We start from the raw sequence: 25,770 nt of genomic DNA, 5'->3' as shown, positions 1-25,770 counted from the left end.
ACGTGGGGCCGGAGCGGGGCGGGAGCGGGAGCGGGGCCGAACGTGCCCGGCCATGGAGCTGCTGCCCCGCAGCCCCGCGGAGTTCGGCTCCGCACGGTACTGGGACCGCTTCTTCCGGCAGCGCGGGCAGCGCGCCTTCGAGTGGTACGGGGCCTTCCCGGAGCTGTGCCCTGTCCTGCACAAGTATGTGCGGCCCCGCGACAAGGTGAGCCCCGTGCGTACCCAGCGCCCTGTACCCGGGCCGAGTCTCCCCGGGGCTCCTTCTGGGGTTGTTTAGTATGGAGAAGAGGACGTTCAAGGGTGACCTTATAACTCTACAGCTCCCTGAAATGAGGTTGTAGCCAGGTGAGGGTTGGGCTCTTCTCCCAAGCAAGCAGCGACAGGACGAGAGGATGCAGTCCCAAGCTCCACCAGAAGAGGTTTAGGTTGAACATTAGGAAGAATTTCTTCACACAAAGGGTACTTAGACATTGGAATGGACTGCCCAGAGAGGTGGTGGAGTCACTGTCCCAGGAGATGTTTAAGGAAGGACTGGATGTGGCACTCGGTGCAATTGTTTAGTTGATATGGTGGTGTTGGGTCACAAGTTGGACTCGAAGATCTGAGATATCTTTTCCAATGCAATTGATTCTGTGTGATTTGATGTGTGAGTTCTGTGCTTCTCTGTCCCACCGTAAACTGCCATTGTGTGTTGACACAGACGATGTGAAGCCCCCAGTGTGCCACAGCAAGAACACAGGAGAGACCCCTGGGTTACTTTGGTCTGGGGAGCTCTGGGGGGTAAAACACGCAGATCATTCCCAGAGGAGATGCAGCAGATCCATTGCTTCTGTGCCCATGTGACTTTTCTCTATGAATATGTCATCTTAGGGCCTGGAGAGTGGTTTTGCAGGTGCCGTGGGTATGGTTTTCACAGAGGGCTTGTAGCCGTGGCTGATATTTGCTCATGAAGTGCTTTGGGGGCACGTTTCCAGGGGTTTCTCACCATCCCACTGCTCTTGTGCCTTGCCCCAGGTTCTCGTGGTGGGCTGTGGGAACTCGGAGCTGAGCGAGCAGATGTACGACGTGGGAATGTGCGAGGACATCGTGAACATCGACATCAGCGACGCCGTGATCCGCCAGATGCAGGAGCGGAGCGGGAGCAGGAGGCCAAAGATGAGCTACCTGCTCATGGACATGCTTCAGATGGACTTCCCTGACGCCCACTTCCAGGTGGTCCTGGACAAAGGCACGCTGGATGCCCTCCTTACTGATGAAGAGGAGGCCACTCTGGCCAAGGTGGACCAGATGTTTGCCGAGATCAGCCGGGTCCTGCAGGTGGGAGGGCGCTACCTCTGCGTGTCCTTGGCTCAAGCCCATGTGCTGAAGAAAGCAGTGGAATACTTCTCCCGGGAAGGCTGGGTCGTGCGTGTCCATCAGGTGGCCGGCAGCGGGGACAACCAGCAGTTTGTCCTACCGGTCTTTGTCTATGTCATGACAAAATTCAGGAAGATCCCTGGCTCGGCACCACAGATCCTGGAGATCTGCCCCGAGGAGCAGGACAAGCCGATGCGGGTGGAGAGCGTGGAGCGGCTGGTGGCAGCGGTGAAGGACAGGCAGCATTATGCCCTGCTCTGCAGCCAGCTGAGCAAAACCCCCTGCAGGGAACAGGTTTCCCTGGATCTGTGTGACAAGGAGAACGGGAAGCCTCGCTACACACTGCATGTGGTTGACAGCCCCTCGGTGAAACCTTCCCGGGAAAATCGCTTTGCCATCTTCATCAGTGAGTGCAGCCTGTCCTGCCTGCAATGAGATGGTGCTCTGGCCAGGAGCTGCAAATGGCCAGCCCTTCAGGCCTTGTTGAGTTTGGGACTGGAGAGGGAAATAACCCACCTGTGGGGGGTTCAGTTGTTGTTTTAGTCCTGGCTTTGTGGTGGGACGTGTTTGCCTGGTGGTGCAAACAGGGACCTGACACAGAGCTTGCTGGCTGCATCTCACAGCAGAGGGACACTGCCTGTCCTGCCTCCAAGGGGGTGATTCCTGCCTCGATGCTGGCTGCAACACAGCTGGGAAGGCGTCTCTGCTCTGTGTGGGTGTCCTGACTTGCAGGGCTGGGCTGCTGGGGCTGCACTTGGCTTTTGTGCTTGCACCTCACAGAGTCATGTCAGGCTCTGCCAGTGGCGCTGTTCCCCCCCTGCACACCTGCAAAGCTGGGGCTTAGCACAGCCTGGAGACAGGTCATGAGGCTGTTGGACGCCCCTTCTAATGAGACATGGCTTTTCCAGCCTCCTGCATGAGCCTGCTCAAAACAGGGGAGCTCCTGGCTCTCTTGATGGTTGTGGTGCATGGCTCTAGTCACACAGTGGTACCTCCTTATGATGTCTTGCCATTCCCTGTGGCTCCTCTCTTGGAGGTTGAGGTGGTTGCCCCTGGGACCAGGAGCAGCCCAGGCTGATGGCATCCCCTTCTGCAGTTCCACAGGGCAGAGAAACCGAGTGGCTCTTTGGCACGGAGGAGGGACGGAGGCAGCTGGCCACCAGTGCGGGCTTTGGGCGCCTGGTCACCGTGGCCCTTCACAGGGAGCAGCACTACGAGGGCATGGCTGGCATCCAGGCAGAGCTGTCAGGGAAGGTGATGGAGCTGGCCCCGCCAGGCCTCCCTGCCCGGCAGCAGGTGAGCCCCCACTGCCCAAACCTCTGGATTGGCTTCCCCAAAACCGGGAACAAGCTGGTTCTTTTCCAGCAGTGAATCCCTCTTCTCCAAGGGAGACCAAGCTGCAAGGTGTGAGCTGGCTGCCTTGGTGGGCAGGAGACTGGCTTCAGGTGTAGCTCTTCCTAGTTTTTCTTCCAGCTGTCTACCTTTGCTTGGAGGCAGATTCAGTGTGAAATCCTTCCCCTCAAAAACCCAGCATCCCAAGAAAACCGGGCATCCCAAAACCCTGAGAGCAGCCTCTTCTTAATCCTAGCTTTAACTTCTGCTCATCCTGTCTCCTTCCTTCCCCAACTCCCCAAACCTGAGCTCTTGCAAGAAGTCATGAGGTGTTTGTTCCCTGTACCCCCAACACACGGATGGGAGTGAAGCCAGTGCAGGTCCTCAGCTCTCCTGTGGCATCCCACTGCTCCCGCCTTGTGTCCACTTCGTCCAATGGCTCCGTAGCCATTGGCAGGACAGCGGGAACGCCAGGCTCTGTTTTTGCAGCTTTTCCTTCCTCACACCAGTCACTGTCCTTCCTTCAGGTGCCCTTCCTGTCCGTGGGAGGGGACATTGGGGTGCGGGCGGTGCGGCACCAGGACACCAGCCCCCTGAGCGGGGAGTACGTGGTGGAGGACGTGAAGGGAGACGGCACCTGCTACTTCCGCCGCCTCATCTTCCTCCGCAACAGGAACGTGGTGCAGTCAGAGGCCCGGCTCCTGGCTCCCACACCTCTCCAAGGTACCTGGGGCAGCCGGGAAGGGGCAGGGGCCAAGGCTGATTTTTTTTTTTTGGGGGTGACAGAGATGAGATGGAGGAGGAAGGTAAAAGTCCTGCTGGGACCTGCCTGCCTCGTCCCACAGCAGCTCTGGGAGCGGTTTTGCGCTGTGGGTGGGGCAGGGCTGGGGATGGCTAGTCCCCAGAAGGCACCTCTGTCTCCCACCTTGCCTTACCAGCTGGTGTCTCCTGTCATTCAGGCCAGAAGAAACGGAGGAAAGACAAGAAGAAACCCAGCCCTGCTGAGCCACCTGCAGCCATCGACAAGAGCTACCTGTGCTGTGAGCACCACAAGGCCATGGTCGCAGGGCTCTGCCTGCTGGGGGGCCCCGACCCCCTCCCAGGTGACAAGGCCAGCAGTGAGAGGCTGTGCTGGGGGCAGGTGGGCCTGTGTCCCCACACCCCAGCTCCTTGGGGAATGGCTTTTCTGGCCCCATGCACCCTTCCCAAAGCAATTTGTGGACGGCGGGTGGGATGAGCAGTGGGGGCAGGGCATCCTGGTGGCTCACTGGGTGTTCTCCATTGGCAGGAGCCTCTCTGGCAGTGCTGGTGGTGGGGCTTGGCGGTGGCAGCCTGCCCCTCTTCATCCATGACTACTTCTCACAGGCCCATGTGGCCGTGGTGGAGATTGACCCCTCCATGCTGGAGGTGGCGACGCGCTGGTTTGGCTTCTCCCAGGGTGACCGGATGCAAGTGCACGTCTCCGATGGCCTGGACTACGTGGCCAAGCTGGCAGCTGAAGGTACCTTCTTGGGGAGCATTCTGGGTACCCCATCAAGTCTGGTGGGTGACATGCTGAGGACTGAGGTCCTGGGCTGTTTTCACCCCCTGCTTCCCATCCCTGCCCATCTCCTGCTTTTTGTCACAGTCTCCAGCCTCACCAGGTCTCTGCAGCTCACAGCCTGTCCTTGCCTAGTGTGCAGGGGACCTTAGATTTGCTGCCTCCCTCAGCATCAAGGGCTGCTGCTGCGGGTTTCATTTGGAAAGAGAAACCCCAGGAGAGAGAAGAGACGCATAACATGGCAGAGGGGATGTCTGGACCATCCCATTTGTTGCCTCCCTATCGTGTGTGGTTCACCTATCCCATGGGATAACAGCTCTCTGTGCTTCCTCCTGCAGCCCCAGCCCAGTATGATGCCATCATGTTCGACGTGGACAGCAAAGACCTCACGGTGGGGATGAGCTGCCCACCCCCAGCCTTTGTGGAAAAGCCCTTCCTGCAGAAAGTTAAAACTATCCTCAAGCCAGAAGGTAGGAGGGGAGATCTGGCTGTGTCCCCGTGGCCAGGCTGGCTGGCTCTGTGTGGAGCTGGGGCTGTGCCACCGTTTCTCATCCTGGAGAATAGTGGCCACAGACAGCATTGCTGTGTGGCATCTGCTTCTCCTGGTGGGTCCTGGATCCGAGTGTTTCGCTGGGTGTTGTGCCAGCAGGGTGGAGCAGGTGACCTGCAGCACTGCTGGGTCAGGCAGGCTGAGACATCCCAGGGGGCCAGGAAGGGTTGCTGGAAGCAGAGGGTGTAGGCGGTACCTCAGAACAGATCGTGGCCACCCACGACCCATGTGGCAGCAGGGACATGGAGCTGGGCCAAGGGTACCAGGGGGGGATGCTGGTACTCCTCGTGCTGCCGTGGGGGAGACATTTGCACTGGGGTGGCACAGTTTCCACAGGGAGCAGGGTGATGTACACAGGCTGAACTCCCACCCCTCTCCTCCTGCTGCAGGAATCTTTGTGCTCAACCTGGTGTGCCGTGATGCCCGGCTGAAGGAGTCTGTCCTGGCCACCCTCAGGGATGTCTTCCCGCTGCTCTACACGCGTCGCATCGAAGGGGAGGTCAACGAGATCCTGTTCTGCCAGCCCAGCCCCGAGGGCCGGCGGGACCCTGCGGAGCTGGGGGCGCGTGCCAGGGCGCTGGAGGGGGCCCTGCGGGAGCCGGGGCGCCCCTGGGACAGCTCGTACGTGCTGGCAGACATGCTGCAGGCTGTCAAGATCCTCTGAGAGGGGCTCCTCAGGACGGGCTGAGACGCTGCTCAAGAGAGTGCTCCTCATGTGGGTGCCTTGGCCCCACAGCAGAGGGGTGCCCGTGGCTGGGACTGCCACCCCTGGGGGACATGTGCTGGCCTGGGTCTGCCTGAGGGATGAACTGGCATGGGAAGGTGCTTCCTGCAGCGTGACTCCCCAGGAAGGGGTCTGGGACTGAGGAGGGCTGTGCAGCCCAAGGGACAGCGTTGAGCTGGTGAGGGGAGGAAGGTGCTGTGGGACTGGCAGGACTGTGGGTTTGGGTCTGTCCCTGTTGTTTCCCCACTGTGGGGAAAACATCCCTCCAACCACCCCTTTCCCCTCCAGCACAGTGCCTTCTCTCTGATGCTGCCTTTCTCTGCCTCTCCAGTGTCCCTGGTGTCTCTGCAGAGCCCCAGCACTGCCCCAAGCCTGGTTGTGGATATGTGTGGGTGGGCTGTGAGAATAAAGTGCTCAGGGCTGCTCTGAGGCCTGCAGTGCTTTGCTAGGGCTAATTTCTGAAGCACCCACACCCTGGAAAAGGTACAGTCACCTCTGCACCTCAAGCACATGTCCTGGGGACAGGCAGCTGCCCCTTAAGCACCGCTGCCCCCTCACCACTTGCCCTCTCCAAACTGGACCCCACTGTGTTTTCACTCTTCTGCATCTCTCCAGCTATCACCACTGAACTGAGACCTGTAACACCCTGAGACCCCAAACCTTCTCTCCCCTGGGCTAGCAGGGACCCAGCCCTGGGCTTGGGCCCCTAGCCACTCCAAACTGCTCACCCAGCTGGTGCAGGTCAGCCTTCCTGCAGGATGAAAAGGCAGCAGGGTGTTCCCACAGCACCCCATTCCAGCCTAGACACCTCCTTTTGTCTCTCCCTGAGAAGTTTAGTTGAAGACCTGACCTGGTGTATCCTGGCTGGTTACAGAGCAGGAGACCTGCTGGTGTTCATATATTCATCAGAAGCTATTTTTGGGAGGCTTGTGTTTCTCCCCTGCAACAGCTGGTACCAAAATGAGTCTGAGACATGGTACCATGGATCAACTTGCAGACAGCAAGTTGAAAACCCGCTCAGGCACTCTGATGCTTTGCCACTGATCCTGTACCCTCACTCCATGCTCCCTTCTGCTGCTGGCAGCCTGAGCCAGGACATCTTTCTGGCAGCTGCTTCCCAAAGCAAACCCTCCACAGGCAACTTTCCACAGCCCAGGGAGATAACAACACACCAGAAGTAGCTCAGGGAGGGATCTCACCTAGCCTTTAGTATGGAGGCAATAGCAGCCGTGTCTTGGAGCCGTCTCCCAGCTTTGCAGCCCATGCACCCTGTCCCACAGGGATGTGGGGTGATGTCATGCCCCTCATCAGCCTCTCCTTCCTCCACAGAAGGACCCAGCTCTCCTCCATCTGGGAAATCCTCCACTTAGAAAGCAAAGTGAGAGGGTGCACGAGCCTGAGAGTTTGCAGTTCACCAGCTCCATGGGGCCATGGAAAGCACATCCCAAGGGCTCCCACCCCGGTGAGGACCCTAAACTGATGGGGACCCTAAACCAGTGGGGACCATGGCCACTCCACTGGTGCAGGAGATGGGGCTGTTAGTGCCCAGGAGACCCTCTGTCAACCATGCTGACAGTGAGCATGTCCCTCTGACCGGCCCCTCTGTGCCTGTATTTTAATTTTAATTTTCCAGCAGGTTCTACTTCGGGAACCACTCTTCAGATCCCTTCTCTCATGCCACCTGCTTTACTCCCCTTCACACAGAGGGACAAATCTCTGCCCTACTTTCTTCCTGGGCTGGCCTGCTTCTATGCAGAGGGAGCAGATGCTTTTTTTAATAAGTGCTTTTGATGGTTCCCAGGCACGGGAGAGCAGGGCTGGCCTGCTCCCTGCCTCAGATAAAGGCTACCACTGTGGGTAGGTGCCCTCTGTTGCTCAGCACCCTGTCACTCCTGTAGTGTGTTTTCCCCCTCCTGTAGCGTGTTTGAGGCAGCACATGGGCAATGGGAGGGACAAGGCTGGAGCTCGAGCTGGGTGGAAGTCTGCCTGCCCCCACACAGTTAGTTTCTAAAGCTTCTCTGTGATGAGCACTGATTTGAAAGATATCTATTATCCACCCAGCTTAGCAATGGCAAATTTCTCAACTGGATCAGCAGTGCTGCATTTAGGCTATTTTTAACTTAGTATGCAATTCTCAACATAATTCCAACGACATAGGTTTGTGTGTATGCCCTTTATTTTACCAAAACCATCTCCTTTCTTCCCCAGGAGCTCATACAAAGGCTGCCTTCATCCCTCCCTTGTCCAGTCCTGCCTTTCTGTTGTGCTTCCCAAATGCTGCGTAACGCCACATCCTGGTGGAGAAACAAAAGCCATCTATTAGAAACAATGTAAGGATGAAATCTCAGTTCGTTGCAGCTGTCCTTGCGGCTACAAGTTTGGTCTGGAAATAAATTTCAGCTGGAAAACTGGCAAATTCGTGAGTGCTGCAAATACACAAAATCTTCCTCTGTAGGTAAAATGCTCCAAGGCTGAAAAATTGACACGTTGTAAATATTTCTCTGCTGGCAGCCAAAACGTGCAACTAATGTATATGTTTGGCAACTGTGTATTCTGTTGAGTGTTTTGGCAATATACTCATGTTTACATCCCTTACTCCTCACTTACTTCCTTTGCAGCGTAGGCTCGCTGTAAGTGGCGGGATAGAAACAAGCTCTGCTGTCACTTAGCAACCTCCACTGGCGCCAAGATGTTGACTTCTTCCTTTCTGGATTTTCCAGTACAAAAACAGACCGGTGCATAACTCATCCCATGGCTCAGGTGTGAGGCTGTAGCCAGCTGGGGATGATTTGGTCTGGTGCAGTCCCAATCCTTCTCAAAGCATCACATCCCCGTCCTGCTGCCACTCCAGTGAATGAGACAGAGGGAGTTGATGGGTCAGCCCTGGGATTCCTGATCTCAGGTGGAGGGATGCAGCTGGCCATGCCCAGCCATGGAAGCTCTTTGGCCCTGGGGTGACCGTGTGGGCAGGCAGCTGGCAGGACAGTGGCACTGTGAGGCAGGCAGAGGTGGAGTGCCACACAGACACCCCAGATGGTATAACCTCCTCAGGTGTCACAACACAGGTCCCTGCTCTGCAGAAGGACTGGAAGTGGCTGGGCTCTAGGGAAGAGGGTGGAAGTGGACAGGTGACACACTGTCACCAGCTGAAAGTACATCAAGCAGCTGGGAGAGATTTTGCAGTAATAAAAGCTGCAGGGACTAAGTGCTGAGGCCGATTCCCTTCACCTGGGAAGAGCCTGGCTGCCTGGTGATGCTGCTGCTGTCCAGGCATGGCACAGTCACAGCACAGCAAGGGCTGCACCAGCCACTTCCCGGAGGGTGAAAGCATATGGGGAGTGTTTTGGACATGAAATCTTCCCTTGGGGAAGGACTTGGCTTGCCTGGCTTTGTGACCAAGGAAGCAGGCGTGCTGCCAGGCTGCAGTGAAGGAGTACAGCTCTTTCCTGGGGTGCTCTGGGCAGCTGGGAAACGTCTCTGCAGGCTGCAATGCAGCACAGTGCCCTTTTTCTACCCTGGAACTGGATGCACCCGACTAAAGAATGCAGCTGGAGGTCACAGGGCAGGAGAGAGGAGAGATGGGACAGAGACTGGGTTGTCACTGTCCCACGATCAGTGAGTCAGCAGTGCCCCAGGCTGTAGGGGGAAGGCAGAAAGCACATCCTCTTTACAGGGAGAAATGCTGCAGCCACTACTTCTAATCATAGCTCTGCGGCCGCTCTGACTTTCTTTTACTGGCTTGAATTCTATCTTTTGCAGCTTCAAGGTCTGAGCTCTGGAGCTCTGCTCCTGGCAGATACACAGGCACAGTGCTGGCTGGCACCTTCGTGCAGCTCCACTGCAGAGCCAGGTGCTGCTGAGAACCTGGGAGCTCCCCCTGCACGGGCTCCTTGCCTACACCTCCCCCTGCTCTGTGCTGATCAGCTGCCTGAAAAGCTCTGCAAGACTCTGGGTTTGTATCCGAAGCAATAAGGAGGTGAGGAAAGTCCCCGGGGAGAAGAGCAAGTGTGGAGGAACCCGCCTCTTCTTAATTCTTCCTGGGGAGAGGATGCAGCCTCCTCTGTGCTCTGCCCCCCACAGGGTCCTGCCTGCTCTGCCGGCAGGGGGATCCTGCCTGGCTCTTCGCTGCAGGCATCTGCAAGTCTCTGCTCTGATATTTTATATACAACCCATTTTTCATGAAGGGAATTGCACTGGTGTGTGTTTATAAAGCAGCCTGGGGACCTGATCCAAATGTCCTCAGCTTTAACGTCACGCTGCCTGCTTAGGGAGAAGTGTCTGTGGGTAAGTTTGTGGCCTTGAATGCTACAGCTGCACCCTGAAGCCAGGCTATTTTTGCCATATATTTTTCTGAAAGTCATGGCAGGACAAACTTGCTGTCTGTAGGCTTGATCTGAAATGCACTGGAGGCTTCAACAGGGCTAGGAGGCCCTGGCCAGGCTGCTGGTGACATCTGACATCAGACCACGCTGATGGAGTTGGCACGTCACCCTGGGGAGCAGGGCAGCCTTCCTGCTGTGCCAGAAGAGGTGGTCAGAAAAGGTTTTCTCTGCTTGCTGAGCCTGGCACATGGTAAAATGAAATGATAAATATTGTGGGGCACAGCTGAGCAGAGGGTAAAAGTAGATTGTGTTTAGCTGGTTAACCAGTGAGCAGCTCTATGCTCCTGAGGATCACACTCAGTGCTTCCCCAGAAAACAGTTTCTTGCATGGCCCCTTGACACTGCTTTGGGTCTTATATTTCACGGTTATTCGTTACATGAAGCTTTGCAATGGTCTCTCATAGCAGTACCCCCGTTTCCTTTAATTTAGCCACTATGAATCTTGGCAAATTCAGAAAGCCAGGCTGGGCTCCACACGGGGGTTTGGAACAAGCCATCCGGAGAAGTCATTTAGGAAAAGCAGAGACCTGAAGATACACTCGGGTGCCCTTCCTCTCTCCTTCACTGCTCTCTTGGAATTGTTGGAAAAATGAGCACCCTCATGATAATAGGGGCATGTATAACGAAAATGTTTGTGTTTTTTCCAGAAGATGGGAAATCTACCCTTGGCTGCCTGTAGCTTTTTTTCTGAGGGGAGAGTGGATTTTTGTAAGTGATGGAGTCGTGGGGTGAGTGTGGTGACTTGGCAGCTTTAACTCTGCTTCACCGGACAAAAAGTTTGATTTGTGAACTTCCCAGACTTGGGGGAATAACTCAGACTTTTCCTAATCTAAGGGGTTTTCTTAATTTATGTTATTTTAATCACGGAAGCAAACAAAGATGTAATCTAGAGACTGGAAGGGAAAGGACAGGTTATCCTTAGGTTATCAGGTGTGCATAGTGTTACTCCTCAGGCATCATGCCTTTTCCAGTCTTCATTTGTCTCCTGTGGAGATGCAATTCTATTGCCAGGCTGCTCTTCTACGGATCTTAATTATTTCATGGGGGCAGCACACAGTGCTCTGATGCTCAGACGAGGCGGATTTGGCCAGAATGTGATCCTGTTCTTCCCGGCTTCCAGCCTCCGTAGAAACCCATGAACTGGAGGAAGGCCAGGCAGCTACTCTAGTGCCTCCTGGCATAGCCTGCTTTCTCAGGAGTGGGGAAAGAAATAATCATGCTGCTGATTGGCATAATTATGTCAATAACTCCCAGGCCCCATCTAGATGGAAATGATGGCAAGGCTTTTCCCAGATGCTGTGGTCTAACTGCAGCAGCAAAACCTGCATTATGCCGATTGAAAACTGTTCATTTGTTTCCAGAGTTATAAGTTAGTCTGTTGTAGGGAGTAATTTTTCACACTTATTGGGAGCTCTGGCCAAGAAGTTTTGATAATCCTCCAGATCATTAGTCTCCGTCAGCCTGCGGGATGTTCACAGTTCCCTTTTGTTTTGCTTTTCACGCTGAGTGAGGCCGGTGTCTGGTTTAATACAGAGGATAACTTTTATCGCTGCAGGACTCCAAAGCCTGCGTTTTGGATATTTTCATGTTGTGACTGCTGCCAGTAATCACAGATAAACCTCATCTCTGTTGTTTGCCTGAGCTCTTAGCTCAGCCTCAGTGTGCATTTTTAAATTGAACCCGCTGCAGCGACATGGCTTGGATTTTGTTGTTGCTTCCCAGCCTGTTCCTGAGCCATCCACCTGCTGCCAGCTCAGCCAGACCCACCTCCTTGGGCCTGCCCTGCCATGGCTCTGGTGGAGGTGTCTGACCTGCCAGCACTCCACCCATGGCTGAGTGTCTGTGAGGTTTGCCAGGGACACTCAACGTGCTACAGGGACGGATCGTGGTTCCTGCTGCTCCTGTTCCCATTGCAGGCAGGAGCTGGGAGGAATTCAGCCACTGGGGCTGCTCCAAAATTCCCCGCTCTGCAGATTGGGAAGTGCTGAAGCCAGCTGTCTGCCAGGTCCCATGCCGGCCAGCGGAACCTGGCTCCTCCATGGCCTCCCAGTTTGGCCCTCTTCCCAGTCCAGTGACAAAAGTCGTTGAGGAAGAGGGCATGGAAACCTCTCCTGGGTGCCGGAGGGGGCCACAGTCCTGTGTTCAGTGGCTCTCAAGGGACACTGCAGCCCCTTCCACCAGCAGGAGGGGGTGGCCAGCTGGGATCAAGGGCCAGCCTGATGGTCTCATGGTCAGTGTGCTGACCTGGGCAAACTGTGCACCTTGTGCCTGAGGGTCCCAGCACCACGGATGGCTTTTCCTCGGGCAGGGAGAGAATCACAGGTTGGAAGGGACCACAGCGGGTCATCTGGTCCAACCTCCTTGCATAAGAAGGGTCATCCTAGAGCACATGGCACAGGATTGAGTTCAGATGGTTCTGGAATATATCCAGTGAGGGAGACTCCACACCCTCTAGGCATCTGTTCCAGTGTGTGGTCACCCACACAGTAAAGAATTTCTTCCTTGCATTCAGGTGGAACTTCCTGTGCATCAGTTTCTGCCCGCTGTGTCTCGTCCTAGTGGTTGGCACCACAGAGAAGGGCCTGGCTCCATCTCCTTGGCACCCCCTCTTTAGATATTTATAAATATCTAAAGCTGGGTGTACTTAAAGTGCTGGTATCTAAAGCTGGGATGAGCCCACCCAGCCACTTGAGTTGTCAGTAGGGGTCCAGAATGCCAGGAGGACCCTGCGGATGCTCCCTGTGAGCAGCTGTCCCGGGACAGTGACTGGCAGGAGGCTCTGCTGGTGTCCCCACAGAAAGAGCAGAGAGGACCCCACCACCACCTCGGGCTCCCGTGGCTCAGCCCTTCTTGGTGGTGCTGCAAAATGTGGAATATGTAAAAATTCTCTTAAGAAAAGACGTTCTTTGATGTTCAATCTCTGTATGCTTTCAAGCCTAATCAGCAAGAAAGGAGATTTAATCCGTGAAACAAATAGCAAGCTCTAAGTGATGTCCTGATGTTAGAAAGATAAATTACTTGTCAGTAGAATTGCCTTGTTAAGGTTTAGGGCTCGATGTGTTTCAATGAGCTCAGACCTAGGGGGAGGTTACGGAAGCTTGGGAAGAAGGATGTACCGCTGATAGTGGACACAAAGAATTCAGAATGTATGGTTTACAAGGACATTTGGCAGAACCACCAAGATAAGGAAGAAACCAATAAAGTCAACTCAGCAGCTGTGCTGAAATCATCTCTGACTGGGTAACAGGCAATTCTGGCAGGGGCAGATCACAACCACCGACTCACAGACCACCAATCCAGGAATCCCACCAGCTCAGAAGAAGAGAAAGATGGAGCATGCGGACTAATTAGCATGAGAAACGAGAGAATCATTAACCCATGGAAGATAGAGTACTAATTAACAGGACAACCAGGCAACTTGTAGCCGATGAACACTAATGCCGTTGTTTGCTAAAATGTGAAAACTTTTGGTAGTCGTCGTGAATGGCAAAAGGACTGGCCACCCAGTCCCCCTTTCTGCACAGAAGTGTAAATAAATCACACACCTCGACTCTGTGTGCGGACCAGCCTCGTAAACACCGGGAAAAAGCACCTATTTTGGGACAACAGCGGGACCCGCACCGGGAGAGGGCGTGTCCTCCCCGCGGAGGCCCCGCCCCCAAGCCCGGAGGAGGGGCGCATGCGCAGTGCGCCGCCCGTTACCTGTCAGCGGCGGCGGGTGGAGGAGGCGGCGGCGGGATGGAGGGGCTCATCCCGCTGGTCAACCGGCTGCAGGACGCCTTCGCGGCGCTGGGCCAGAACTGCCTGCTCGACCTGCCACAGATCGCGGTGGTGGGCGGGCAGAGCGCCGGCAAGAGCTCCGTGCTGGAGAACTGCGTCTCCAGGTGAGAGGCGGCGGGCGCGGACCCCCCCCCCGCGCCCCGTACACACATACACGCGCACACGCGCGCGCCCCCGACCCCGGGGCTCGCGCCCTTCCCAACGGTCGCGGCGCGCGCCCCCCCCCTCACAGCGGCGGGGTTGGGGGGGAGCGGTCACGGGCGGGGATGGAGCAGGCGGGTTTTTTTGGGGGGGTTTCGCGGGGGCCCGTTCGCGGCTCCGACATCCCCTCCCCAGGTGTGCTCGGTGCCCTCCCGGGGTTGCCGCGGGGGTGGCGAGGCGGGCCCTGGCCCGGCGGTGCCCGCTATGCGATGTGCGCGCTGCGGGGAAGGCGCCGCGGCTCCGCTGCGAGCGCGTTCGTGTGCCCGGGGTGTGTGTGTGTGTTTGTGTATATGTATGTATGTATGTGTGTTTACCGCTGTCCGAGGGGCACACGGCGTTTAAAGCCCCAAGCCCTAATTTCGGTGGGGTGATGGCGCTGGACTGCTCATCCCGCCCGTCCCATCGCTTTACAATTCGCACCGTCGAGACGCGCCCGTGGGTATTCGAATCACAGGGGCGTTAAGGTTGGAAAAGACCTTCAGGATCGCCAGGTGCGACATTAGCATCGTTCCTAACAATGAAAATAGGGGAGCCTGGCGGTTCAGATGCTGCTTTTCGACGGGCAGGCAGTGCCTCTGGAGATGGCCCGAGGTAAACACGGGCTTCACGTGCTGATAAAGTTCCTGCTGCGTTTGCCGCAAATAGCTGCGGGCTCCCGATGGGAGGGAGGGAATTGGTGCTCCCGGAGCGGAGCTGCGAGCTCAGCCTGGATTATAAGGTCAAAATACTGATGTGTGTCGGTGATTGAGGAACTTTCATGTGTGGAGGTCTTCACTGAAGGTAATATTAAACTCTGTGTCGCTCCACAACCTGGCCGTGTGTCAGGCTGCAGCAGCTCTTGATATACAGTATAAAAATTCTATACGGTTGTTCTTCAGCTCTGCTTCAGAATTTACTGTGTTAAATGTCAGTTCTTCCTCTTCGTTCTTCTTGGAGACTGTAGTTAGCTACTGGCGTTGACAGTACTGCTAATCTCTCGAGTAGTGAAAGCATAAATGAGAGCCCCAGAAAGCACAATTGGCCGTCAAATTATTACCGTTTTTCTTTAAACAAGTCCTTAAAAAGTAATTTGGTAACCCTTTCACTTTTTGATCTATGTGTCCATGAAGCTGTGCAAAGCATGTGTGCTGAGGAGAAAAGGTAACTTCATCTTTCTTGTCAGTGAGGATATTTTGGTCCCCGTGGAAAAGCCTTGTCTGGGGTGGCACGCATCTGGGAGAGGGGCTGTGCTGTGTAATGGGCTGTGCGCTGATGTCGGTCTTTGGATCCAGCTGTGCTGATCTTACTGCTCCCAGATGCTTGTTATTGCTCCGCTGCCGGAGGGATCTGCTCCATCTGATCCGCAGGTGGAGCTGTTCCTTTGAGTGCAGCGCACCCCCGCCCAGCCGCCTGGGTGCGCCTGGCTGGAGCAGAAGGTGGAAGTGAGCAGTTTGTGCTGCTCTGGCCCGTTTGGACAAGAGGTTGGAACCAGCTGCACAAGTGAGGCGTGGGCGTTTCTGGGAAGAACTATGAAGGAAAGCTAAGGATAATGCCTTTTTCGCTCACGTAGCCGTTCCCTGTGTAGCCCGCAGACACTGCAAGGGAGTCTCTTCAGAGAAAAGCTTACAGGCTACTGAGAAACACTAGAGTGTCTCTGTCACATGGGATCTGGAATTTGGATTCTTTCAACCCGGTTTCAGAGTTCCAAGTTGTAACTTTTTGAGATTCAACATGAGCTGATATGTAGTACCTCCCTACTTGCAACCTTGAAGCCTATTGCAAAAATGACATTAGAATGCGTTGCTTCAAACCTATTCCATGTGCCTTTCCTCTAGATTGAGTGAGTACATGTGGTCAGCAGATGTGCACTTGCTAAGCTGTGAGAACTTGGTTGTGAACCCTCAGAACCAGATTAATAAATATCCATGAGATCGGAAGAGGATTTCGCTTGTCAGATCAGCAGGCAAATGATCTGTGTCTCTTTTTAGTAAGCCCTAGGATCTGTTTTTATGGGATAATGCAGCTGCTTTCTGCAAACAAGTTTCTTTAATCCACATATGTCTTATAGAGGTAGTAAGTCTCCTTGTAGAGACGTGCTGTGCTTGTTTCTCTTTGTCAGTGTTGTGTTGCCTGCTCTGGGATTACCCACACCGGCAACTTAGAGTAACAATGACACAGCTTTGAAACTGACGGCAAAATAAAAGAGTCCTTGCATTGCTCTCAAGTGTGAGCATTAATTCTCATGGGGTTTTTTGGGGGGGTTTTGGGGTTTGTTTTCTTGGTGGTTGTGGATTTGTTTTTTTTACCACGTGAGTCATTACCGTTGGTAGATTTTGAACTCTCAGCCTTCAGGCAGAGATTCAAGAGCTCCTCTCTTCAGGAATAGCTGTAATTGGTATGAGGAAGGCATGATATCCCTATGTGGAGGACAGGGTCTTGCTACAAACATGTTGCTGGTTGATAACCTCAGTATTTGTTAGTGGAGCTTTAGTGAGGCTGGTAAGGTGGTTCTGAACTCTAGGATCAGGTTGTTATTCCCTGCTGCCTGTAGCCATTAGACCGTTGTGCCTGTTTCAGTCTTCCATAGGGACTTTGATTGTGCAAAGATTACTTTTCTCCACTTGGACAGTGGAAACCTATTTTCTAGCTTGCAGGTGGTATCAGAGTTGGAATTTCTTTATGGAGCCCAGTAAGCATGGGAGATATTGCATTACCCACCATCCAGTTTATGCACTGCCGTAATTTTTCAGAGGGGTTTTGAGGAATCTTGCTCTGGCACAGTTCTGTGGGCTGGCAGATGGTCTGGAAGTGGGATCGAGGTCCTGTTCTTTCTCAAGCTGCTGAGTGACATGTGTCCATCACTGTCCCCAGTATAGCACCAAGGCTTGTTTAGGTGCACACAGCATCCTTAATAACTAACAACAGTTAGGGAATATTTTGGGATTAGTTTACTTGTGATCTGTGTTGGTGTCAAATGAGGATGAATTCTGCACATTTGCCTGCTCCAGGAATCGTGTGACACCCAGAACTACTTATGTTGTTGTAGGCTGACTTTGAGCACAGCTGGAATGGGGCAGTGTCAAATCTCCCAGTGTGTCCGTTATTGTTGCTATTTGGATTAGCATCCTCTAAGATATTTGGAGAGTTTCCTCTTTACTTTTTTTGCTCCTCTGTAAGGAGACAGTGTCTTTTGGTAGTCAAGGACTGTGTTTGAAGGTTTTCTTCTCAGAATTCTGGTTATATTTAGATGGAAACAGAGATTCCAGAGAGCACCTGAGGACAGCAGTCATTTCCATTTGTGGGTTAGACCTTCACGTGTTCATAACTGGAGCTCATGGCACTTGTTTGAGGAAATGGGATTGTCTGAAGAGCAAATGTTCTTCCTACCTGCTTCTCTTTGTAAGAGAAGTAAATGTGCCTGTAAAATGCTGGGCCAGTGTTTGAAGCAAACGATCCAGTGCAATCTTGTGGTGGAATTTGGTGGGAGAGAGAGATTCAAAATGCAAAGGGGAGTCAAACAACAAATCCCAGCAGATGCCAGTGGGAGACAGGTACTTGGCCTGCACATACTGCTGTGCTACCGAGCAATGCAGAGCCATGAACTTATATGTTGTTTGTGCTTTTTAAACATCTTGCTTTTGATAATAATAGGGTTACTTAAAGAAAACTAATGGCAGGAAACAATCCCTGAAAACTGCATTTGGAGAGAAAGCACTTTCTATTATTCCCTATATCCAAAGGGGGTTTTAGGATAACTGAAGGCACAGACTGCAGGGTACCTTGTCAGGGCCTCCCTCTTCAGAAATTAGAACCTTGTGTTATTCTTAAAAATAGCGAGAAATTAATAATTAGGTTTCCAACCTGAAAGCTCTTCACTTCCTTCCCTGCTTAATATAATATGAACTGCATGTGGCCAAATAATTGTTTTATAAGAGATGTGAACTCCTGATTGTAAACCTGTCAGTCATAATCAAACAAGCACTTTCGTTTTAAGAGCCTGAGGTCTGATTGTATAATTCAGCTTTACAGCTTTTTGATCTGAGACACTTTTGATAATCTTAGGGCCATTGCATACTGTATAGCTATTTATCATGACATATGTACTGATTATTTCTTTTTCAAATCACGATTTCTTGTGTGCTCAGCTCGTTCTTTTCTTGCTTGTGATGGCGGTTGTGAAAAGACTGTGTTGAGTCATTAGGAGAAGAGACAGGACTTTAAATCTGGCTGCTAAAGCAGAGAATTTCTCCAAAGAATGTCGGCACATACTTAGATGCGTCCTGGGGGAGAGGCAGTTAAAATTGGTGCAGATATTTTATTCTTTTAGCTACTAGGTATTGACAGAAAAACTTTTTTACAGAAAATTCTCCTCTTTTGTGAAACAGGCGTGAAAAGCTAAGCAGTTGGAGATACAAACTGAAGTGTGGTGCTGTGTATCCTTTTTTAATCTTAAGGATCTTCTGGAAATGAGAATCAGCCACTCCTTTTCCTGACTAATTAAGCCATTGTGCAGCTTTGAGTACAGTATTGAGTGTATTAGCCTAGTTATCAAAATACTCTGGTGCAACAAAAGCAGGAATTGTTTCTGGGTATTTCATTAATTAGAAACAGTAGCAAATGAGACAGTGGCTCATTTGGGTTTCTTCCCTGAATAAGTTCTTACATTTACATAATGCAGAACAAACTGACTGTTTAGATGGGATACAGATGGTCTAGTTTTGTCCTTACATGTAACTCCATTTTGGACTTATTTTTTTTTTCAGGTCTTGAGAATTGATATATACAAAGTAAATTAAAGGAGTAGTTAAAAACAGAGATGCAAACAAATGTGCTGATTTCTCCCCCCCCCACACACGCATGTAAAGTAACTTTTTTCCTCTAAAACTACTTTGAGGATCTGTTTCTCTTGGTTTTTTGCATTTAAATTTTGCCAGTTGAAATATTTCTTCTGTTTTAAGAAAAGCTGTACTCTGTAATGAGGCATAGTGTAGGGAGCACTGAACCTATATTCTGGCATTTAAGTTCAGTGTATCAAGCAGTTTACAGGGATTCTAAATCAGTAAGTAACACTTAACACTTCTGTAAAGTATACCTGTGAGAATACACAGTCTTACTAAAACTTCAGCACACTGTATGATCAGGGTATTGCAGTATTTAGCGAACACAAGTGAAGTATTTGAAGTCTGAGACCTAGACTTCAGAAAAACCTCAAAACCCTGCAAAAAGCAATGTTCAGAAAAAGCTCAGTCTGGTCTCGACTGCCTTCTGAGAAATCAGTGCTATGAATTAAGTGGCAGCTGTTACTGGGAGTTCAGTCCATCAAGGTACCAAAGGTGACTGCACTCCTCTGATAGTTTTTCAAGGAGAACAGTCATCTTGTGAGAGGTTTGTGGTTTTTTTCCTTATTTTTTTTTTTCCCCAGACCATAGGTATCCACTTAACTTTTCCTGGTTCTTTTTACAGAGACACTTCTGAAAGTTCAACAGATTGTCTGATTCCCTAGGCTCTTGCATAATGTTATAAATCCTGATATTCGCTGCCTTCAGGAAGGAGCCCACGCTTGGGAATTTGTAGTGTTGAAATCAACAAATAACCAACACCTTTGTTGTCTTGTTGTGTCTTGATGGACATTGTTGCTGCTGCTTCAAGCTCGAGTCACTTTCCTTTGTAGATGAAAGAGCAAACAAAGCTTTACAGTTTAGATAAATAGACGTTAGCAATGTGATTGTTTGGGCATTCACCAGTAAACATGGGGAGTGATGCTGCTGTGGTTGGCAGCAGAATCATAGAAGTGTGTACACTCTTCTCTGCCACTCATTTACTGTATGACCTCAGACTGGTTTTTAAACATTACCTGCATATGTATCCACACGTGCCTTGAGTCTTCACTTGGTCTTAAGTTGCTGCTATCTGCAAAGAAGATGTTAGCATATGATCTTAAAATCAGCATGGGATAACTGTGATTGTAGTCTAAAACTTGCTGTTATGCATTTCTCTGCTTTGTGTGATGGCTGATTTAGATTCCTCTATGGCATCAAAACCGAGTCTTGGATTCTGCTTTGAACAGCTGAGATGTCGCAGTGTTTCCTTATCCCAAAAAGGGACCCTTGCTGATGTTTAGTTTGTGCCTCTAACAGCTTAGTCATTGAGAGAGATCTGTTTGTGGTTTGCCATCCATCAGTTGATCACCGAGCAAATTGATGATAGTCCTCTAAGTATTTATGGGTTTCTTAAACAATGCCTGCCTAGATTGCAAGCACAGAGGGGCAGAGGCCTTTTTTACTTTTTCTGGTTTTGTTTGTTGGGTTGCTTTTTGTTTGTTTATTGTGTGGTGGTGTGGTTTTTTTTAAACAGTGCATTTTGTAATAAGGCCTTCCAGTAAATAGAAGCCTGTGAACTCACCTTGTTTGCTGTGCTTATGTGTAAGGGCTTACTGGGAATCCTTTTGATGCTCTGTGTCTGCAGTGCAAAGCCTGTAGTGTAAATATGCTGAGAACAGGAAATGAGCATTATTTAACTGTGACCTTGCATCTTTTTCTTCAGCAAGTTGCACCACGATGAACAAGGCAGCGTTATTGAACTAGAGAGGAGCAAAATCCCATTTAACTGCATGCTGGGCTTTGATGTACTGCCAAGCACTGTTGTCTGTGATAGCCTCTGGGATGTAAAGGAGAACTGTAGTAGTAGATAAGAGAGGTTTTCAACCCAAGTGTCTAGTGATAATGTCAGCTTTTATAATTTGTGTGTGGAAGTTAAGCTTTAATTCAGTACCTAGCATGGTATTCCTGCATCATAGCTCCTGTGCAAAATCACCGAGGTTTCATTCTTCAGATATGCAGGAGGTTTCCTATTTGCTGTAATACAGATAGATTTCTACCCTCATAGATGGCATCATCAAAGCCAGATTCACCTTAGGCACTCAGTATGTTGTTTACTATGTACACTGCAGATGCCTAAAACTGCACGTATGTCCGGGGGTGCTCAACTACGGAGGAGCTGTCAGTGTGACTCACCTGCAGAGAACAGACAGGGCTCTGCGTGGTGAGCATGGGAACAACAGAGACATCCCTGGTCTCTGCTGCGTGACAGTGAGGAGATGGGCTCTGATCCGGGGCTGTTCGGCAGCCAAGCTGGAAGCTGCTGGAGGAATTTTAGCCGAATCCATCAGAGGCAGTGTTGTGCCCTTGTGTGCTCACCTGTTAGTTTGTTCAGGTGCTAAACAAATGTTGACAGAAGATCCTCAGTGTCTGTCAGATCTGGGAAATAGGCTGGAAAGCCTCAGGAGTCTGGGCTGAGACCTCTACCATTATGACTTTGTTGGTGTTCTGAGAAATAGCAGCATAAACCACTGTTTTGGTCAGAATTCTAGTATAAATTTTTCTTGTGGTAATAATTCAGTTTCTGGTGAGCAGAGAGATGGGAGATCATGGCTGATATTAAATTTCACTATTGAGCTGAACAGACTTTACACTGCCATGGACAATATATTAATTCTCATATTTTACAAGCTCAAAGCAGGATAAATGGGCAGGTAAAAAAGGATAAAATAGCTAGAGAAGTTGAGAAATTTGAACCACTTGTTTTGGAAACAGCTCCTTTCCCCCCTTCCTTCTGTAGTTGTCTTCCTGTCTACATCTGGAGGGAGTGCAAGAGTTGAATCCAGTTACATTCCAGCTCTGCAAAATTACCTGAAATGTCTTGTCTTGTACCAAGAAAGTTAATTGTACAGCTTAACACCTTGTCCACTACGAAAGAGAGAAATGTGTTTTCACAGTGCTTCTGAAGGGGCAAAGTTTTTTGGCCTTTACTAGGATGTGTCCCAGCTGATTGTATGCTCTGCCGTAGTTTAAATAGTCTGTGTTGATGGATGTGAGTTCAGGACAGTGGGATTTGGGAGGAAGAGCAGCAGCTTGTTTTGTCAGGGTATTTGAGGAAAGCACTGAGATTCACAATACCTAAACGATTTGTCTTGACAGTGTATCCAGTGGTGAATTATTTGCTAAATGCTATTTATATAGTAGTTAGCTTCATGTAGGTGATATACCTGCAGTGTTGGGATATGTTGTTTTCTTTCTGATCTTTGCAGTCAGATTTTTGTTTATCTCTGATATATCTGATTATATTACGAAGGAAAACTTTTTACTCAAATATTTTCTAAAGAAATATTGTTAATAGTATTTGGCAGCTGGGAGTGATTTTAAAAAACCCAAACAGCCAAGGTCTATTTAGAGAACTGACAGAAATTTAAAATGAGTAAAGAATTATTGTAGTTTGTTTCTTGTGTCGAGATACTGAGTCTTGCTGCATTAGTATTCATCCTGAGGATGGATGGGCTTTTATGCACCAACATCCTATGCAAATTAGTCCTTTCCTAAAAGCAAACATATCTGATTAGGGAGAATACAGTTGTCCTGCAAAGTCTGCTTTATTCTTTTTGACACAAAAATTCTGAGAATTGTTGGGGTCTCTTTGTATTTTGTGCTTCCTTTCTCCCCCTTCCACCCCCGCTCGGAATTGATGGAGAGCACCGTTGGGCAGGAAATAGCAGAAGCTTTTGTAAAATCTTAAAAGAGAAAGAGGAAAAAGGGCATTTTCACAAATGGAATTAGGATGATGCAGCAAAGTGCTGGATGCCTGCCAGGGAGGACAGATGCACCGTGCATACAGTGCCTGCCGACGAGGCTGCACATTGGCAGCTCCCCGCTCTGTTAGTACAGCGAGCCCACAGCCCGGCATAATCACTGCAAACAGAGCACTGTTCATCTCACCACTCCTGGGGCTTTGCCTGGCAGGTTCTCGGGGCTGGGTATGGCAGTTCTCAGTCCTGTAAGCGTTACTGAGACTTTAAAACTTTCTATCGTGTGGAAGACAATTTTTTAGTGCTAAGAGGTGCATTTTCTCTCCTTCAGTCAGTGAACAGACTTGCCTTTTCCTGTGCAGAACTGATGTGGGGTGCTGTCACTGCTGTCAAAATACAGCATTAGACTTGTTCCAAGAAGGTCTGTGCCTTCTGAGACTTCTGTTTAAATGTTCCATACTTTGGAGAACCTGTTGACTCCCATCATGTTTAATGGAAGGCTTTACCACTGGGACTAGAGCACTTTTTGGCCCTGATTTTCTCCATAGCCCTGTAATATTTAATGGGGGAGATTTAATAATTTCTGGCTGATGCTGTTGAGCAGAAAGGCCACTGCTTCTTACAGAAAGCATCTTCCAGATCCAGTGGAAACATAATGCCAGTGATTTCTAAGCCTGCTTTCTCTCCAGTCTTCTGCATGAAGAGGAAATCTCAAGCTTTGCTTTCTCACCTTAGCGGTGCCTGAGCATTGTCACTGAACACATTTTTCATGGAGGTGCCCCGCTAGTGTGACTGAAATCCCTTGCCATTTTATTTGAAGTTCTTAAAGAGCCTTTCAAAAATACCTTTTTTTCTTATGTTTAGAATTAATGCTCACATATTCCCATAGTTAGGTCTGTTTGGGTAGATTCTTTTTTTTAGTATTGCCCTCTGGATTTTTGTATAATTGGTCTCAACTCCATTAAGGAGTCGGGGAAAGGAGAACCAAAGAGACATTTTAGGCTGCTAGGTTGTAGGGCTGTGTAAGACTTCAAAGATTTTATTTTTTATGTTTCTTTATTCAAGTTGTGTACTTACCTGAAAGTGATGGATAGGATAATTGGGGTGTCCTTGCTTTGCTGTTCAGATCCAGTAGTTCAGCAATGGTGATGAAGGACAGTGGTGGGTTGGAAAGTGGCTTCTCAAAGACACCAAGTTTATCTATCCCACTTGAGAGGAAGAGATAGATAGATAACAGCCCTAGAATGTCTGGATACTCAGTTTCTCCCCTCTAAAGACGTGCCCAGTGTGTAGTTACTGCTCCTGGTATTCGACTGTGTTTGAGCAGGTTAATTAAAATGATCTCTCAGTTGAGGGAAGATTTACCTTGAAAGAATGGTTGCTGCAAACTGAGACCAAACATGAACTAAGCACCAAAGTGTCATGCTGAGGATGCCAGGCATCTATGCTGTGTGGTTTCCAAAAAAACACTGGAAAGATGGGTATAGAGCTTTGGGAGCCAATATATCTGAGATCATTAAAAATCCACACCCTCCTAATGCATTTAACTTGCCTAGTAGGCCTAATTAAGATAGGTATCATTGGTCTTCAATAAAAGGAACTACTTATCTTGTATATCTTCATGTAAGGCCCTTAATGTTAGGCTGAGGTTTTGCAGCCATTGAACAAAGCTGTGGGAGGCACTTGATGGACAGACATTGTGCCAAAACAAAAAACATTTACTCTTCTGTGACTAATTGAGAGGAGGTGAGGGATCAAGTGGTGACTGATAATAAGAACTGGTCTCTGTACTTGGAGCTAAAGAGGAACAGCACATATAGCCAAGTAGCAGTGTGATGTAGAAAGGGATGTACACTACTGTACTACTGAAGAAAGAAAAGCTACATGGTTAAGAACATCAAAGCACAACAGGGATAGTGCCTGAAGGCTTTTGAGACTTCCTAAAAGATGTGTCCTGGTGTTATCTTTATACTGTCACTTGGAGGATGGAGGAATTGTGCTTCCAAAGCCACTGAGAATAAATACAGTGGTGTCTTGTGTCAGTGATAAACCTTCTCAGAGAAAGTACTTAATTCCTAAGCAGGCCTCTGCACAAAAGGAAAATTACATTTCCCATCCCATTGATGTACCTTGCTTTGTAATGAACAAAAGTGAGTGAGGGATCTGCTGCTGAGTCCTTTGTGGGGTTGCTGAGCACAGGAACAGATGAGATAGAATGAACACATCTGCAAAACAGGTCTTCAGATGTATATTTTTATAATTGAGAGTCCTCCAGTTATAAATTGACTGGGTTTGGTTTATGGGTTTTAAAAAGTGAACCTGAGGAAAGAAGTTAGAAATTATTCATGTCTCTCTTCCTCAGGCTTACACTGGACTACGCTTTTTCCTGTTTTTTGTTTTTGTTTTTTTTTTTTTTTTAGCACTTTGCTTTGAGGCTAAATATGATAAGAAAAATATCATTAAAATGCAAGAAAAATGGAAACCTTTTGAGTAGTTCTGTATGTTTTCCACAAACTGGGAGGTGCTTGGCTGTACAGGCACATGTAAGTGTTCCCGGGAAACTGTGTGGTCTCTTGCCCAAGACAGGGCCGTTCAGCTGCCAGGATGAGCCACAAGTGCTCCTAGTGTGCCAGGCTGGAGTTGTATGAAACAATAAACACTGTTGGAAAAAGGCCCAGGAAAACTGTTGACTTTGGGCATAATTGCTTCCTATTGCAATTAAAGCTGTGTTGCATTCCTTGGCAAATCTTGGGAATGAAAGGCTATGGGCAATGCTACCACAGCACTGTTGTTCATATCAGTTGCTGATGGATCATGGGCTTTCTGCATTTGAGGGGTGGTTAGGGTCTTGGAATGGGCTTGGGGTTAGTGGAAAAACTTTTATAAGGAATGTTACGGATGTTGGTTGGCAAAATGAAGTAGCATTTGTGCTCTTCTGTAAGAAAACTATGGCTCTTGTCCTGAGCCTGACTTGTTTCTACCCTTTGTGAAAAACGTGGAGGCTTTCTCTTTGGAGGAAGTTCTGATTTTTCTTTTTTTACAATTAATCTCTATCAATTTTAATTGTTCATAGCTCTTTAGTTAATGCAGTTGTTGTGTAATCATTGACATTTTCCTCCATTATTTGATTTCCTGGATGCCCTCTATGTTTTGTATGAATTAGTTATATTGGTATTGATGTAAATTAGTTGGCATTTATCCTCTGTGATATGGACCATGTAACTGATCAAGGTACAGAACATTTCTCAGTCCTATACTGGCAAAGTAAAACAAATTTGAATTATGTTTTGAAAACACAAGTAACTTTTTAGTAGTCATCACTCTTCACACAAATTGGGGATTCTTCTG

At 49.7% G+C, this 25,770-nt stretch overlaps 2 protein-coding genes and 1 long non-coding RNA gene across 15 annotated transcripts in view; 2 read left to right on the top strand and 1 right to left on the bottom strand.

Moving 5' to 3' along the window:
• Positions 1-16: 16 nt before the first annotated feature.
• Positions 17-8,090, top strand: EEF1AKNMT (eEF1A lysine and N-terminal methyltransferase). Of its 3 annotated transcripts, none has more exons than XM_032696595.1 (9): positions 17-205; positions 1,015-1,762; positions 2,453-2,652; positions 3,216-3,411; positions 3,648-3,791; positions 3,977-4,189; positions 4,567-4,698; positions 5,168-6,276; positions 6,877-8,090. In XM_032696595.1, the coding sequence occupies exons 1-8, from the start codon at positions 53-55 to the stop codon at positions 5,440-5,442; spliced, it is 2,061 nt and encodes a 686-aa protein (XP_032552486.1). In that variant the 5' UTR covers positions 17-52; the 3' UTR covers positions 5,443-6,276; positions 6,877-8,090. The 3 variants fall into 3 exon arrangements, with proteins under 3 accessions (XP_032552486.1, XP_032552487.1, XP_032552488.1); XM_032696596.1 differs by having other exon boundaries at positions 20-205; positions 3,648-3,829; positions 4,054-4,189; XM_032696597.1 differs by lacking the exon at positions 6,877-8,090 and having other exon boundaries at positions 20-205; positions 3,648-3,829; positions 5,168-5,278.
• LOC116790986 lies at positions 7,657-13,536 on the bottom strand. The gene is made up of 2 exons (XR_004358577.1): positions 13,430-13,536; positions 7,657-7,796 (listed from the first exon to the last, which is right to left on the bottom strand). It is a non-coding gene; the product is annotated as an uncharacterized LOC116790986 (long non-coding RNA).
• Positions 13,537-13,587: 51 nt separating this feature from the next.
• DNM3 (dynamin 3) overlaps positions 13,588-25,770 on the top strand; it is a 170,264-nt gene continuing 158,081 nt past the window's right edge. For 10 of the 11 annotated variants that reach the window (XR_004358574.1, XM_032696593.1, XM_032696591.1 and 7 more), the window contains exon 1: positions 13,588-13,768. Coding sequence is in view for 10 of the 11 variants with exons in the window: in XM_032696593.1 (XP_032552484.1) it covers positions 13,623-13,768 (146 nt within the window). In the remaining variant the exon portion in view is untranslated. Of the gene's footprint in view, positions 13,769-14,289; positions 14,457-25,770 lie in introns of those variants that run through there. The other variant, XM_032696594.1, reaches the window with a different exon arrangement.

Source organism: Chiroxiphia lanceolata, chromosome 9 (assembly GCF_009829145.1).
Source record: "Chiroxiphia lanceolata isolate bChiLan1 chromosome 9, bChiLan1.pri, whole genome shotgun sequence".
NCBI lineage: Eukaryota > Metazoa > Chordata > Aves > Passeriformes > Pipridae > Chiroxiphia > Chiroxiphia lanceolata.
The sequence above is the reverse complement of the archived record's forward strand: the minus strand, read 5'-3'. Positions and strand labels throughout refer to the sequence as shown.

Excerpts from the sequence above, each read along its gene's own strand:
- EEF1AKNMT (XM_032696595.1), top strand. The coding sequence starts at position 53 with ATGGAGCTGCTGCCCCGCAGCCCCGCGGAGTTCGGCTCCGCACGGTAC. Across the intron at positions 2,653-3,215 it reads GCCTCCCTGCCCGGCAGCAG|GTGCCCTTCCTGTCCGTGGG; the intron begins GTGAGCCCCCAC and ends TCCTTCCTTCAG. Across the intron at positions 3,412-3,647 it reads GGCTCCCACACCTCTCCAAG|GCCAGAAGAAACGGAGGAAA; the intron begins GTACCTGGGGCA and ends CCTGTCATTCAG.